General features: G+C 27.5%; 1 protein-coding gene across 2 annotated transcripts; it reads left to right on the top strand.

Moving 5' to 3' along the window:
- Positions 1-1,256: 1,256 nt before the first annotated feature.
- LOC127278250 (slit homolog 2 protein) lies at positions 1,257-17,213 on the top strand. 2 transcript variants are annotated; one of them, XM_051299860.1, is made up of 8 exons: positions 1,257-1,484; positions 11,680-11,947; positions 12,022-12,404; positions 12,516-13,111; positions 13,196-13,538; positions 13,612-13,977; positions 15,058-15,406; positions 15,481-17,213. In XM_051299860.1, the coding sequence occupies exons 2-8, from the start codon at positions 11,690-11,692 to the stop codon at positions 15,865-15,867; spliced, it is 2,682 nt and encodes an 893-aa protein (XP_051155817.1). In that variant the 5' UTR covers positions 1,257-1,484; positions 11,680-11,689; the 3' UTR covers positions 15,868-17,213. The 2 variants fall into 2 exon arrangements, with proteins under 2 accessions (XP_051155817.1, XP_051155818.1); XM_051299861.1 differs by lacking the exon at positions 1,257-1,484 and adding an exon at positions 11,157-11,528.
- Positions 17,214-17,378: the final 165 nt, after the last annotated feature.

Below are 17,378 nucleotides of genomic sequence, written 5' to 3'. Positions count from 1 at the left end.
AATAATATTCGAAAAGAAAGTATAATTTTTCGTTTTTATTCTCTATGTAGTAAATATGTTATTTCAACCGCCCAGAAGAATGTCATATTGTGATTCACACGTTTATAATCTTTTTTAGTAAGTTTTGTAGACTCAACAAAACTTATTATTCATTTTAAACGCAAGCAAAAAAAAAGATTATAATTACATATTTTATTAATTAAGTACAATGAAAATTGAACTTTGGACATAAAATTTCGTATGTTATATATTATTCATGTTTATCATTTAGAATAATAACATACAAATAAGAGATCGTATCAAATAATTTACAATGTCGTAAATTTTATTGTTCATTAATATACGTAATACGTAAAATTAAAAATTAAAACAGTATTAATAATATTTAATATTGTTAATAATATAATTACAATAATAATATTTAATTATAATAATATTAATAATAATAAATAAAAACAAGAATATTAACTAAATAATAGATTTTTAAAAATTATTCGAGTTAAAGTAAAAATTCTAAATTGCAGTCTATGGTAAATTGCAGATCAAACACACAAGTTTACCAATTGATTTCTACCTTACCTACAAATGTACATTTGAATTTTAAACTTTTGGCGCTTGATTACTGCCCCGCCTTAAATTCGACCCTGAAAAGTTTTGAATTTAGAAACTGTACTTCATAATAACTAACATTTTAAGTTAACTTACAAAGTTTATTACTTATTATGATATATTAATATTATTTAATCTCTATTTTGCATCATCATACTGCCATATTAGATATGGCATCTTGAATTATAATATTTTTGAGTTCGTAATTAGTAACTCTAATACCCTGTCAGCAGCGTACGTTTTAGAATATCCTATCCATATCCGTAAATTTGGATATCTTTAGGATGTGCTTAGGATATTCCCGAGATATCCTATGGATATCCTAGTTTTTGGTAATACCGAGGACATCCGTAGGATATCTTGAATATCCGGATGCTGTTGAATTAAATTACAATGTAAATAAAATTTTTAATTTAAAAAAACATTAATGTTTAAAAAAAAAAAATTTTTATAAGATAAATAAAATTAATTGTAAAAAAAATGTGCAATTATCAGTATATCCAATAGATGTCAGCAGACATACTATATATGTAGAGAGAGAGTCAGAGGTACTTTCACCTGGAATAATCATCAAATCCCCTCCACGTGAGAATGTTGGGCTTGGGGGCCCACTGAGTCCCCCCACTATTTCCTTATAGCAGCTTCAAAGTCTTAGTTGACTACGTAGACCGTAGTTTGAAAAATTCCGAGGTACTACCAAAGTCGACATTATACTCTGTGTATTATTGTGATTCAAAAAGGTGGTAAAGGCTGATTTAAAAAAATCTCCCCCACCCCTCCCAAGGATTTATTCACAGTTCTACTTGTTTTTTAAGGAATTATTCTTAAATATAGAGGATTCTTCATACAACACGGGAAGTTGTATTTGAAAATAGGTGAGTACGCGATTTTTAACATTTTATCATCGACCTCATTTTCCATCTATATACACACCAATTGGTTTTTCTTTATATATAAAAGTGCGATTGTGAACCGTTAATCGTGGGGAATAAACCATGATGGCCTATAAGCCTCTCATCGAAATGGCTACCACAAACGTAGGAGTAATCCCTTTTGAGATTCAATATATCCGCAGCGCGTCTATATTGACCAATGAAATTCCTCCTTTCTCAAATTATAATCATGAAACAAGGAAAACAACTTTTATGTGAAACTTGTAGAAACAATTTTTTTTCTGTTAACAAAATTCTATCATCTTGTGAGTATATAAAAATCCGGATATTGGATGTTGCCCCGTGATTTTTAAAGATCACAAGAGATTGTACATTCATTTACAATTTTATGGTTTAGCGGCATAGAAAGTGCAATTGATGCAACCTACTTTTATTTAAAAAATTATTTTTTTATGGTCTATTGTTACAGCAAAAAAAAAATTTTAAATAGCATTTAAATATAAAAAATTTCATTATGAATAAATTTTTATATTATTATTAATTTATATTATATTTATGATTAATTAAGAGAAATAAAATCAATTTTAATGAAACTAGAATAAAGAATAGGTAAAACTAATATTTAATAATAATTGTGCAATTCGCAATGACTATTTTTTCTACAGATAACTTATCGCAAATAAAAGAAGATTTAATTTGAAATTCTCCATACCTGACGAATCATATTTTTTAAAATAGAATATTACGATTGACAGTCAATAATTCTTTTTTTTCATTCTACAATTACTAAATTTTACAATTTTATTAATAAAATTAATTTAATTTTGCTAAATTTATAAATAATTTTTTTTATTATTTAAATATCAATATTGCATAAGAAACGATGACAATATATTTTTTTAATTTCTCCACTAATATCGCACGAATTTATATTTAAAAAGAAATGTTTATAAACACAAGGATGAATGATATATATGATGCAATTATAATTATATATAAAATCTTTATTATTTAAAGCATGAAGTATATTTCATAATGAAATTTTCTTTTATTTACAGAAAAATTTAATTTAAAAATAATTTTTTTTCAAACAATATAAGAATGAATATATTTAATTTATAAATTATATAATATTATTATTATTATTTATTTATTTATACAAAACAATGGATTTTAATCTATAAAAATAAGGAATTGATTAATTTATCATTAATTCGTGATATTGAAATAAGTATTGAAACAATTTTTATACAATATATTAGCAGCGTCTTCAATATATATATATATGCATATGTGACAATGTGAGCTCAATAATATATTGATTATGAGTCTTTATCAATACGTGAATTTTTAAGTAGTCAACAATCGATTGATTACTGTCAATATCTCTGTTTAATGTACACTGATCACTTGCGAAGTGATTACACATTTTATCATCTCTCAAGAGTTAGAATTCCTTCAATGACAAAAAAATACAATTCTTAGAAAAATTATTTTTATTATTTAGAAACAAAAATTATTATTAATTTGTGAATTTAGAAAATTTGGTAATAATTTTGGTAGAGCAATTGATTCGCAAGTCCCCTTTAAATACGGCCCTGGACTTTTGTTAAGAAGGATATTTTGTTATAAAAACAAAGTTTTTAATCTCGGAACATTCAACGATGAACTTATAAGGAAATGATGATCGAGACGTTGATCCTATATAGAAATCCATAAAGTTGAATTGACAAATGCAAGATCATTATGACTATAAAAAAAGAAAAAAAATTCTATGCCAGCATTCTCTCAAAATATCCAATCCCTTTTTTTTTGTCTTCACATTAAAGTAAACCAGAAATCCGGACTGGGTGGCGCCAAGAATTTTATTTATTTATTTCCCGCAAGCAAATTGATACATATATTTTTTTTTGCACGGACTAATTGTTCTGATGACTAATTCATTTTTTTTTTTTTTGGTAACTTAATGCCACATGGGCTGCGGTAACTCTATAAACTTCCAGAATTAAATATTAATTGATTTTTTTCATTTATTATATTAAATTTTTGTAAAAATTTGTTTCAATAATAAATATTTATAGAGAAATTTTTTTTTCTAATGTAATCATGTGAAAATTCTTTTTATCTATATATACTATAGGTGTAAATAATTTGACCTTCGAAAATCAAGTTTTCTCTGGTTTCCAACAGTTAATTTTGTATTCGCAACCACGCGGTGAATGCTAATTATTATTGAAAAGAAGCTTAATGTTTTTCAAACACAAATTTTCAATATTTTTTCCATTTGTTTGAAAAATCATGAAAATTTCCTTATAACTCAATTGTTGCATAGAATAAAAAAAATTTAGGTTTTGACAAGTTTTATCATATTCTTATTGAATCCATTTTAAATCCAAAACTATTTAAAACCATTTAGAAATATATGCTTAGTTTTTATTGCAAATAAATTTTTTTATAATGCAGATTTTTATGTAAAAAAAATAGTAATAAATTTTACTACTTTGTTTTATGAAACAAAAGTTGACCTTCATATAACGACGTTGCTCCCAATCTCATATAATATAAGCTTGACGAATTGTAAAGAAAAAAAAGTAATAATTTTTCAAAGTCGTCTTTTTTAGTTCATATATTCACTGTAAATTGTCAAAATAGAAAATTATCAATGACACGTTGTTAAGAGCAATGTCTATTTATACAAGGGGAAAAAGAATGAATAAATAATTTTTAGTTGAGTCACATATAGACGTCCGGTTTTGAGAAAGAACATTTTTTTTTTTTTTTGAAAATGATTATCAAAGCACTTGTAAGTATTTCAATGCAATAAGAGAATCTTAGACGTTCTACTCTCGTCATGTCGCTTTCATCAAAAATTCTTTTCATAAATAAAAAAAAAGAAATTATTCTAACCAAACTTGATTTTAAAATTTATAAACAAAGAACTATTTTCATTTTTAAATTTAATTTATTACATTTTTTCCTGAAATATGTAGTTATTTCTTTTTTTATATATAAAAGCATGTAAAAAAAAATACCATTTTAATTTGGATTTAAATTTCTTTGCGGAATTTGCTAGTCTTGTAGGAAAACGTTAAAAATGTTGACCTATCAATTTCTCAAGGAGTGCTGACATTAAAAAATTGTTTAATAATAATATAAAAAAAAACGAAAAAATAAAAAAAGTGGCTGAGATGGTATTTGTCGCACGATTGGTTCATGCGCACACACAATACAATTCACATGTGAAAAAATATAATGGGTGAAAAAAAGAAGAAAAAATATATATAAACTCTTGTTTAAGTTACTATTGAGTGACGTAAGCAATGGTAAATAGTTTCCAGTCGCATTGCTTTGCAAACGCGGTTTGCATTCCAATCGTTCAAGCAGCAAAAGGTTTCAAATGCTCAGAAACAGTCGCACCCATCACCGCGTTATTCCAAGGGCTTTCCTTGCCATGAAAGAAAGGCGTCATTTACATATATTCCATTCGTTTTATTTTATATTCGATGAGACTTACAGATCGACCTGTCTCTTTTCACTTTTGAAATCTCTATAATCTCTTTCTCTGTCCCCAATGAAATTCAATTAAATTTTACTGGAAATTAGTAGAATAAACTCATTTGTGTCAGACAAGTAAATTTTTTTTGTAATTTTAGTATCATTGGTTAAAGTATAGTTTAGTCAAACTTTTAAAAATCTTGTATAAAATTGAACGTCATCATTTTTTGTAATTTTTATATCAGTAGTAATAGTATAGTTTAGTCAGACATTTGATACTTTTTAGAAAATTTCACGTCATCATTTTATTTAATTTAAGTATCAGTGTTAGAAGTTTAGTTTAGTCAGACTCATGAAAATCTTTGTAAAATTTTGCGTCAGTAGTAAAAATCATTTATTGTCAAACAATATTTATAATTATTATTTTTTGGTAGAAATCACTTTTAAATTATATTTAAAAGAAATAAAAAAAATTCTTTTCTTTTTTATTCTTGAAATTCGTGATGAGAAGTAAATTTTTTTTATTTTAAAAAGAAGCAACGATTTATTATATGACTTTGATTAAACGTTTTTTTCAATCGTGTGGGTTACATCTGACCGAAAAAAGTTGGATCACGACGCGGATGCAGGTTCTCGATTTCCCCTTGATGATACACCAAGCGAGGTCTCAAAAGGTCGTCGACGTTAAATGAACATTGCCATAGTGCCATACCACCGATCCTCGACCTCGAATCTACCGAGTCGATTCGATTTGTGCGTTTGTCACATCTTGTTAATAATAAACTATAAAAAAATTTTTTTCGTTTTTTTTTATTTCTATTTTTTAAAAACAACTCATAAAAAGGTGTAAATATTTTTTTTATCCGGGACAAACAATTGTGTAAATTTAAATCAGTGGTCAATAATTATTTAATAAACATAACTTTAAAAATATTTAATTTTGGCGGGAAAATGAAAAAGACTTGAGAAAATTATAATTTTTCTTAATAACACGAATGTAGTCAAAAGGTGTTTTGATCAAAAGGTATTTGAGACAAAACAAATATAGAGTCAAAAATGTATGAGTGTAATATCAGGGATATTAAATACGCCTGATAAACAGAAATGATAAGACACTCGCACCGCTATCTTTTTTTTTTTTTTTTTTGATAAAAGAAGATGCCTGCTGGATCTATTACATTGTCATGTACATAGAATAAAATTTAAAAAATTTTAATTAATAAAAATTGCAATCTTATTGAAAAAAAAAATTAAAGGTAAAAGATGTTTACGAAAAATGATGAATTCTTAACTAGAATGCAACTTTGAAAAAAATAATAATTACACACTAAACTAACATTATTATTGTTTATCAAATATGTATCTTGCGGACATTTTTATTTTCTTACGCAAATATATTTGAGATGAACGTAGGTAGCGGATTAAAATTCTATTCTCTCATTACTTTCAATTAGCAAAGTCATTGACAATACGCGTATGAACTCTTTTAAAATGACGCTCATCAGAAAGAAAAATGCGACATTGATTTCATAATTTATTAAACGATATATATAAAAAAAATTATTTTTTTTTTTGATGTTGAGTCATGATCTGTATATGCAATTTAAACCTGTATGCAAATAAAGTATCGTTTTGTATAGGACATTCATAATGTGCCAATTTATCCAGATAATATTTATCTCATATATAAATTCTTCAATAACTAATTTTCTCGATTTGCAAACATTGACCTTGAAAGTGATTTGATTTACCTTGATAATTATTTGCAAAAATTATATTATAGCAAAAAATGAAAAATAATTTTCGCAAAAAAAATTAGGAAGAAAATTTTTATTTTTTCTTTCAAAAAAATATTAATTAAAAACAATTATTAATTTAATTAATTAAATTTAATTATTAGATTGATTATTTATTATAATAATGATCTTAGTTATTAAATTAGTCTATTATAATCGCAAATCTATTGTATTAATATATTACACATCATTTTATCGATGACGTTATTTCATTCTTCTAAACTTTTTATAATTGCATATCTATATATATTTTATTGCATCGATTATTACATAAGTCCATTTTGCTGAAGGCATTTTACCTTATTAATTTTATCTTCAATAAAAAAAAGAATATTTTGTTTTCAACAAAACAATCGTTAGCGGAAATTTTAATTAAAATTATTTTTAAAAATTGAATATTTTATGAAAACATTATACTTTTTTTTATTTTGAAAAAAAATTTACGTCAAAGGACATTTAAATAAAAACAAAAATAGGAAAAAGTTTCTTTTTTTTAATTCCAGATAATGTTTTTTTTAGAAATTATTTGTATACGCTTGAGTAAACTAATTGAAAATTCTTCAGTGATTTTAAAAAGGACAAAGTAAATGGAAAAATACTTTAAAATATCTGATGTCAGTCATTTTTCCTATTTTCTGACATAAGCCATTGTTATTTTAGGATTAAGCTGAAAAATAAGAATTTAAAGAATCCCTAATAAGATGTATAACATTCCTCTTGTACCCCAATTTTCACACGCCAAAAATCGTAATAATAATAAAATTATTATTTTTAATTTAAATATTCTTTTGAATTGTTATAATAATTCATAGAATCTTTCGTGTTTATAAATATATTTCTTCAAAAGGATATAAATGCGGAAGAGATTTCCTCTTTTAGTTCCTTTTTTTATTTCGTCTCGTGATATGTTTGCATGAATCTTTCTTTTGCCGCAAAAATATGTCGTGTGTTCCCACAGAAATAATGTGGCACATTCAAACAGATATCGTGTTCCGAAAACCGCATTTTTCGTTTCTTTTTTTGGTCACATCTGTTTTTTTCCGAAAATTATGGCTTTAAAAAAATATAATACATATAACATCAATTAAAATTTCTTTCTTTTAAAATTAAATAATATCTTTTAATTTGAAGGTAAATAATCTTATTTTGAGAGGATAAGTTCAATAGAAGAATTTTCCTAACAATAAGAGATTATTTGTTTCCTAAATACCAGAGCATATTTATATATTAAATAGAAAGAGAAAAAAAAACGTGGTAAATGTTCCGAAAAGAATTTTCAGATTTGGATGAAAAAAAAACTTAGGCAATTTGCTGCTTCTTTATATTATAGTTGACAAAGAATTCCTTTTCTTTAGGCCCTTTTACATTTTGTCAAACGCTTGTAAAAGTTAGTCACAATATTTTCAATGGACAGGAAACTTGAAAAAGATGCTCTTGCGAAAAATACGATTACCAGTTGTTTTGTGTGTCCTTCTACCGACTATATGGTCCTTTTTGAATGAGTGGAAAAAATTTCTTTAAGACCCTTTTCCGATACAGTATATAAAAACTCAAGGACATAAGTTTAGGAACTCGAAATATGTCAAAACATTCTTATCCATGATAAAGAGATACAGATGAAACAAAAATTACCGAATTTTCCGTAAGTGGTTCTTAGAAAAAAAAAATTGAAAAAGGAATTTTTGTACATGATTTTCTCATTTTTATTGTATTTTCTCAAATTACGTCACAAAATTCTCACATAATTGAAAATCAGTTTTACATAAGACCGAAAAATAATCCGCGATGTAAAACCAGTAAAATTTTATGAAGACGCAAACTTTTCCTCTTGAAATGAGATTATTTTATTTCTGAATAAGAAAATTCGAGAAATGAAAAACTTTTTAAAATAGGTGATTTTAATATGATGATATTTAAGTAGATTGTATAGAAAGGTTCCTTAATTTAAAACCACGTAGTCAGGACAGTGAAAAAAGATTTAGTGAAGCCCAGTAAGTAAAACGAGGGCCCCATTTTTTCTTCCTTCGAGCCCATCAGGATCAGAGCAAATGCGGGAATGGGACCACCTGCGCTTATAGTTTCGCTCAGGTAACTTTACCTGACCGATCGGACCATGTTTAACACAGTGAACAAAGGAGCGGACCGCCGTGCCTGTATCGTCGTGCCCCAGCTGGTGCACACTTCTCTTGTGCATCTCGACGAACTATACTCAAAATCAGAAAATGCCATTCTACACCCAATATATCCCACTATGGGATTCCCCTCTTCACTCATCTCTATCTTTCTCTCTCTCTCTCTCTCTCTAGACAAGAATAAGGAAACTTTCGCTTCAACGCAAAATGAAACTCGAGACGTAACGAAATTCCTTCTTCCTCAAAAGAATACGACGTATGTCTAACTAGAGTTATATATAGGAAGCCGAGTAGGAAGGGTTCTTTTTACAGGATCAAGATAAAGGTTTTTAGCCTAAAAAAAATTAGACCAAATAGCACAACATATGGTCACAATATTGCGAATATTGCACGACAATATTGCTGCAACATTGATTATGTCCGCCCTGCAGAAATATTGCCCGAAGTTTCCAATGAGAGTATCTAAACGAAACTGCGCATGCTCCACAATAATTCATTGTCAAGAAAAGGCGGGCTTATGTGAAATGCTTTATTATAAGAAAATATGTTTTTATTAGTTAATTACAATACTTTCTAATCAATATTAATTTTTTCAACGTACTTAAGTATATAATAATCATAATGTTACTTAAGTACGTTAAAAAAATTAACATCCATTATTATGGAGCACAACGATCATTGTAGTCAATTTATAATAAATCTTGAAATAGATGAAAAGGAAGGATGATTTTCAACAGGTGTCAGTTACAATTGACGATTGAATAGTCCGAGTATATAATATATATTCCGCCAATGCCATCAAGGTTATTTGGCCTCAAATATGTAATATACACTAATACTTTTGTGCGAGCAAAACTATTCTTTTCTTATTCTAGAAGTAGAAGGTTCAATTGTGTGATGAAATAATCTTATTATGATTGATGCTGCAAGAATTTTTATTCTCTATTAATATATCATAAAAATTAGTCATTCTCTTCTTTATTTGTTTATAATATTTTATTTTTATTTAATAAAATTTCAAATTGAATTATTAAAATTTACTAAGAATTATTTGAAAATTTAAATGATTTAAAAAGTGCGTAAAATCTTAAATTAGCAGTAAATTTGCAAATTTCACAAAAAAAAAATCTTTTGAAAGAAATCTCCAGAAATTTATAAATATAGGCTTGAGTTTCCTGTCTTTAAAATTGCAAAGGCTAAACTAAAGTATAAGATATCCTCCATTGTTATCAGCAAGCTCAGGTGACTACTGCGTGAAACTTGCTTGACGTGTCAGTCGTATAAATTATCACAGATAGAAATTTTTTTTCTAAAAGCAAAAAATAAAATAAAAAGGAGAAAAACGCAAAAGTTTTATTAACTTCTGAGTAATATAAAATTTTAAAATGATCATTTTCGAGTATAGTAACTTTTACATATTAATATTAATTTTAAATAATTTATATACATATATACGATTATTTCTAAAAATAACTCATTAAATATAAAAATAAATATTAATTTTTAACTTTTATTTATTTTATATTATTTTTCTTTTAAACAAAAAGGGTCGACAAGAATTATTCGTCATATTGATTGTTAGCTGGATCAAAAACCTGAGTCATTTCTTAGATAAGCATTGAAAGTAATAGATAAAAAAATATATAAAGGTGTCTTTTTTTAACCGTAATCCAGAGAAAAAGTTATTCTATATATTTATTTATATACGTTTATAGTTGACGTATTTTAAATATCCGTACAAAGACTTTTTTTTAATTTCCTACTGTTTTTGTTTAAAAAAGAAAAAAAATTACCTTTTTTAAGAAACTATTAGAATTTTTACATTATTTACAAAAAAGCAGTGTAGTTTTTAATTCTACTTTTTTTCACTAAATGTTTTTAATAAGGATACACAAATTTTTTAATATTAACCATAATTTTTTATTTAATATAAAAAAAATTATAAAATTTGTTTATAAAAATTTTCTTTTAAAAAAATTCTTATAAATAAAATTTTATATAATATTGTAATTAAAAAAATTAAGAAAAATTTTATATAATGAGAAACGAAAAAATATTGAAACAATGCACATCTGTTATTCGTTTTAGTATTATCAGACATCTGTGTGAGTGTATGTATGGATGTATGTATATGTAATTCAATGAAAAAGTGGGTGGTATTAGAAGAGGGTGTAGTTGTAAACATTCGTCTCGAAGCGTAGAATCCGGTTGGTGTAATTCAGTCATATTCGAACAATATCGGTGTACAAATCGAAACTTCCGTGGCCATTTTTGATTTCCGCTTTTGTATATAGAGGAAAAATAAATTAAAATTATATATCCAATGTTTTTGTATATTATTGCTTTTTATTTTAATAAAGTGTAAATTTCCTGTTTTTATATATGAAACATTTAAATTTTAATTTCCGGCTGAAGGTGTAATTTCGATAATCATACAAATTATAATTACAATAATAAAAGAAACGTTTTTATTTATTCCATAAGTTTTGTGCATTTAACAATTGAGAACAATAAATGCATTCTTTTTTTTCTGTTAGTGGATTAATAAAAATGAGAAAACAAAAATTTATCAACTGAAGGATTCTGCGAATGAATAAATAATTGTAATTTTATCATGTTTATTGTAGTTGTTGGCTGTTCAATATTATAATTTATTACATATGCCAAATCATCAGTATTAATAATCGGATATTTTCTTTTTTATTTAGTAATATCTATTTTATTATTATTCTAAACCAATTTACATTGTTTTAGAGTAGTCAAAATGGAGCGGAGGGCAGCTCTGCTGCTGCTTTTATTAGGAACAGTAGCAGTAGTTTCTTCTGAGTCGACAACAGAAGAGAATTTACATGAAACTTTTGAAAAATTTAAAACAACATTGACTTCAAATGCTAAGGAGGTTAAAACCACAACTGAGGAAGTATTTTCCATGAAAAATGTCGATTACAAAAAGCTCATTAATCCCAAACAAACACTTCTTGAAGAAATTCGTTCATTGGACGAAGAAATTTCTACCGATAAGGTTTTTAGATTTAATTTTTGTTAATTATAATCTATATTCGAAGTTTTTAATAATCGTAATTTTATTTCTCTTAGTTCCCGGAAGAGGAAGTTGCTAAAGTAATTAAAGCTGAAGCTCAGAAGATTAAACCAATTGCAAAATTACCATTGCTTCGAAAAACTCCAATTGTTAGTTTTAAGACAATCAACAGTACCACGGATAAAAATAATCCTAAACATTTCGTCGAATCTGATGACATGACCTATGATCTTGATGACGATGATAATGAGGATGAGGATGATGACGAAGAATACGATGATGATGATGACGATGAGGATGAAGATGATGATGATGATGAGGATGATGATGAAGATGAAGGTGAAGATGATCCTAATCATCTCAATGAGGATGAAATTATGAATCAATGTCCCGCAAACTGCAAATGTGTCGCACAAATTGCGTCTGCTACTACTGCCAAGTAATTCTTTTTCACATTTCAAATCAGATTTTTAATTCAATTCAGTACCTACTGTTAAATTTATTGATAATTCCCTTTTTTCAATTGTTAATTAAAAAATAATAATTACAGATGCACGAAATTGGACGATAATCAAATATTTGGTCCAGGAATCGCTCATCTTAAGATCGAGAATGCTGGTCCCATTCAATTTGGTCCTCATGCTTTCAAATTAAGAGGTCTTCAACAATTGGAATCCATTACTTTCATAGATACTCCAATTTTGGAAGCGGATAAAACTGCCTTCGAGGGAATTCCTTATCTTTTTGCTGTGAATTTTACGAGAAGTTACTTGGAAGACATTCCAGTGGACATTTTCCAAAACAACAGCCAATTGAGTTTGATCACCATTTCAGGAAATCCAATGAAACGTTTTCAGACCCTTGTCAAGACAAAAACTAGAGATTATCTTTTGAATGCACCAAGTGTCTCGGAACTGGATTTCTCTGATAATTCCATATCAAGATTACCACACACGGCCTTCAACAAAATGCCCAATCTTGTCTTTATTAATCTAAAGAAAAATAAGTTAAAAACAATTGATAAAGCCCACTTTAGTTCATTGGAATCACTCACCGAACTGGATCTTTCCTATAATGATTTACAAGAAATGTCCATTGATCTTTTTGAAGGAAACGCAAAAAATGTTCAAATCTTGAGAGTTGTTGGTAGGGTATTTGGTTTTTTTATTTTTCATTTAATTGCTCCAATAAGAATAATTAAATATTGATTTGAGAATTTTTCATTCTTAGGAAACAATTTATCAACTTTGAGTACAATCATTGCTACAAAAATGACCATTTTGGATGCTTCAAGCAACAGAATTAAAATTATTCATAAAGATGATTTGATTGGATTGCCAAATCTTGAACAGCTTCATCTTAAATCAAATGGTCTTAAGAGAATTCATCAACATTCTTTTAGTCAAAATGATGAGTTAATTCATCTCGATATCAGCGACAATAAACTTGTTTCTTTAACTGATCATCATTTCCGCACCAATTCGAGATTGCAGACCATCGTGATGAACGACAATCCAGGACTTCAAACACTTCCTGTTTTTAGAACTAATGATCAGGAGTATAACACATTCAGGTAAATTTAAGTATTAAATAAACTCAAATTAAATCTAGATCTTAAATTTTAATCCCTTAATCCTTTTTTCTAGCGTTTATCGATTTGAATGCTCCAATTGTGGCCTATACTCCCTTCTGGAAGGAACATTTGACGCAATGCCAGCATTAACAACATTGAATCTTGCCAAAAATCATTTGACAGGACTACCAAGAAATTTGCTCAAATTTCATTCATCACTTATTGAAATTAATTTGTCTAATAATCGAATTAAAACTCTTGAAAATAATATGTTCCAAGGTGCCACATCACTAACAAAATTGAATCTTGCTGGAAATCTTTTGGTTTCCCTCCAAGTTACACCATTCTTGGTAACGCCAAATCTCTCCAAACTTAATGTCAGCAGAAATATTCTTGAGAGAGTCTGGAGTGAAGCTCGAGTACCACTTAAGAATCTTGAGTAAGTAAATATTCTAAAAGTAGAAATAAAACAACAATCTAGGATTTTTTGCACTTATTAGATTTCCATAGATAACAAATTCATCTTAGGAAGTATTAGTATTATCTCTAGTGATTTGATATTACAATATTGACCGAAGTTTAACTTAGACTTCTTTTAATTCTTATTTCAAGGATTCTCTCCAAAGGTCATTTCATAATGTTTGATATGACTTCTTGCAAACAACCCATTTATCGCCAAGATAGTTGCAATTGTTAAATCAAGGATAGATCCTGATTCTTCCCGTCTAAATACGAACTCCCGTTCCCGGTTTAGAAGCACCAGATAATTTATTGAAACTATCTCGGTGACTAAGGCCCTCCTGTCTAGACAAGTCTCCCCTTATTCCGACGACTTACTATTGAAGTTTCCCGCAATGAGGATAGCCCCGCCGAAAGTCTTAAGTCTTTCTTGAAGAGAGCAAATTTTGGCATCGAACTTTGCAATGCGATTGTTCAGGGAGAAATAGCAGCTGTATATACGTACACCTGCCACCCGGACACAAATAAAACCACTGTCTGTCTCCAGAAAATCGCTGATGGTGAGATCCGTTTGAGTTTGAATTTGTTTGAGAATCCTTGCATCCTGTATTGCGTCTGCATCAGATGATCCTATGCTACAATAGGATTGCTACTAGCAGACGAAAAATGTCTCTTGGCACTTTAACGCTGCCAAGAAAGATGGCAGCTATTCCAAAAGCTGAAGAGGCGCTAACTCTATTTAACACACTCGTAGGTAAAGCAGTGCAACTTCCTTGCCCACAGGAATTAAAAATTAAAGTTTTAGAGTTTTTAATGAAGTTATCCGACTAAAGAAAATTTTTTTTTCAACCTTCTTACAAAACCTGAGCTATACTGATCTGCATTATTAACTATTGATGCAAATACATAAATCTAGTTAGTTCCAAAAAACCAAAGACCTCGTCGTCGTTCTCCGAAATCAGTTCTGAAATCTAGTCAACCCTAAAATATACATAAATTTTTTTAAATATTTCTTTTAACAATATATTTACAATTTTCACTAATTTTTAATAATCTATAGATTCCTGGCGGTTCGCGATAACCGTCTTCAGCGAATCACATTAGAAGAATTGAAAGCAACTCCAAAATTGACTGGTTTGGATTTAACGCACAATCCCTTAAAGTGTGATCAAGATTTCAATGATGCTATTCAATGGCTCACGGATCATAGAGTCATGGCTGGTGAAAATCCCAAGTCAATGAATTATATTGTCGCTAAAGATTATTCTGAATCAGGAAGAAGAACACAATGGGCAAATTTGGCAAAAATTGTTTGTGACAGCATTGATGATGGACCACCACCGCGACCAATACCACACAAACCTAAACTCGAGGATATTTTGAAGAATGATTTATCTGACGACATTGCAGTGAGTTTTTGATTATTTTTATTAATAGCATATTTAAAAAAAAGAAAATATTAAACATTTTTACTTGTCTACAGATCGATCACGGCCAAAATCATCTGGATGAATTTGACTTAGATACGTACGATGATCAAGAATATGAGGATGAAATACCGGAGGCAACTGTTAGTTATCATCCATTTTATCGACGATCACTTTGGCCAGTTTTAACAGTAATTGTCGTGACTGTAATTCTTTTAATGTCCATTGTTCATTTTGCTCTCTATTTGGCAAAACGCAGAGGTCGTGGACCAGTCATTAGGCCACCAATGATTCTTCGTCAAGGTCTTGTCGATAACAAAAATTGTGGTTTAGTATACAAACCTCTTCAGGAAGAGATACCAACACCTCATATGCCGAAAAGAGGCGCTTTCTATTCCAGTAGTACTTTTCATTATGACAAAATTGTACCAGAAAGTGTCTAATTCATAATAAAAAAAATTGTCTTCCAAATATGTATTTCTATTGAAATGCAAAAAAAAAAAAAATTGCGGAAGATATTTTTTTTGTATTGTTTATAATTATATAAGAGGATACAAAAACAATGTAGACTTCTGAGACTGAGAATATTACGAATTCGAACTTTTCGTACTGCCCTGAGAGAATGTCTTCGAGGATATATTTATATATATATAAACACATATTTGTGATCAATTGTTATTTTTTTGCTATTCGTGAAAAATGTTGATTCAGGTAGCAAATAAATTTTTTCAAATAAAAAAAAAGTGATATATTTTCAAATTTTTACCTCGTAAATCATTCTCTCGCGCAGGTAAATGATCCTCCTCTTGTCAAGAGTTTCGTTAATTATACGAACAAATGATCATAAATATTACGATATAATAAACAATCGATCAAAGTTTATTTTTTCTATTTTTATCTTTTTTTTGAAAACGTAAACAATGTCGAGAAATTCATGGCATCAAATCTGCTTATAAAGTTCCTTAAAAGACAAAAAAAAACTTCAAAACGTTATTTGTAAATCTAAAAAAATGTGTTTAACTTTTAAAAATTGAACTTTATTGGTTTGTTTTATAATGAAATCCAGTGGCTTCTTATCCAGTATGATTCATGGCGTAAATATATTTATATAATAAATTCGTGGCATAAAATACTTATAATAACTTATATAGTTTTATAAGTTTATAGCGAGTATATTAAAAAAAATCTTTCTTTTAAGATTTAAGACGCGGTCACTATCTGGGTAGTGTTAATAATTTTAAATAATTTGTCAAGAATTTTTTTTAATCCATTTTTTTGTGCAAAAAAAAATCATTCAAAGTGAGAGTTCTGGACTGTTTATAAATGAAGAGAGTTGCCCAGTCATAGTAATATATGATAACAATTATTATTTATGAACCCACTTTTCTTTTTTAAATTTTTATTTAAAAGTACAAAAGTAGAAGATTTTAAGAAACATATAAGAATACAGTAGACAAATTATTGATATAAAAACAAAATAATAATAATTAATTAAAAATTTATTTAAAATTATTAAATTATTATCTATCTTTGAAAATAAAGTTTTAAATATTCATCATATATAATTAATGAAAAACTTTTTAGCCATAGAATGTACTTTTAGATAGAAAAGAAAGTGAGGATAAATAATAAGGGATAATATTTTAGATAAGATTACAAATAAAAGTTTTTTTTTTAATTGTTAAGTGCCTTTTATTAATAAAATTATTGTTAACAAAACTTAGCTTGTCAACGTGTATGCCACGCAATAAGCTGTAAATAATATTTTAATAAAAGATTATATTAATAATATGAGTTGATTATTTAAAACAATTTCAATATAATATTTATTATTAAGTCGAATAATTATTATAAATATATTTTAGTACCATATATAATTTAAAAATTTCAACCAACTTTTCCCCCTTTTATAATCAGTTATTCGTCTCTAAAAATTGTGACGTTTGCATTTGAT

The sequence above is a fragment of the Leptopilina boulardi genome, unplaced genomic scaffold (assembly GCF_019393585.1).
Source record: "Leptopilina boulardi isolate dan_hultmark-lab unplaced genomic scaffold, ZJU_Lbou_2.1 LbouV2_202, whole genome shotgun sequence".
Lineage (NCBI taxonomy): Eukaryota > Metazoa > Arthropoda > Insecta > Hymenoptera > Figitidae > Leptopilina > Leptopilina boulardi.
The sequence above is the reverse complement of the archived record's forward strand: the minus strand, read 5'-3'. Positions and strand labels throughout refer to the sequence as shown.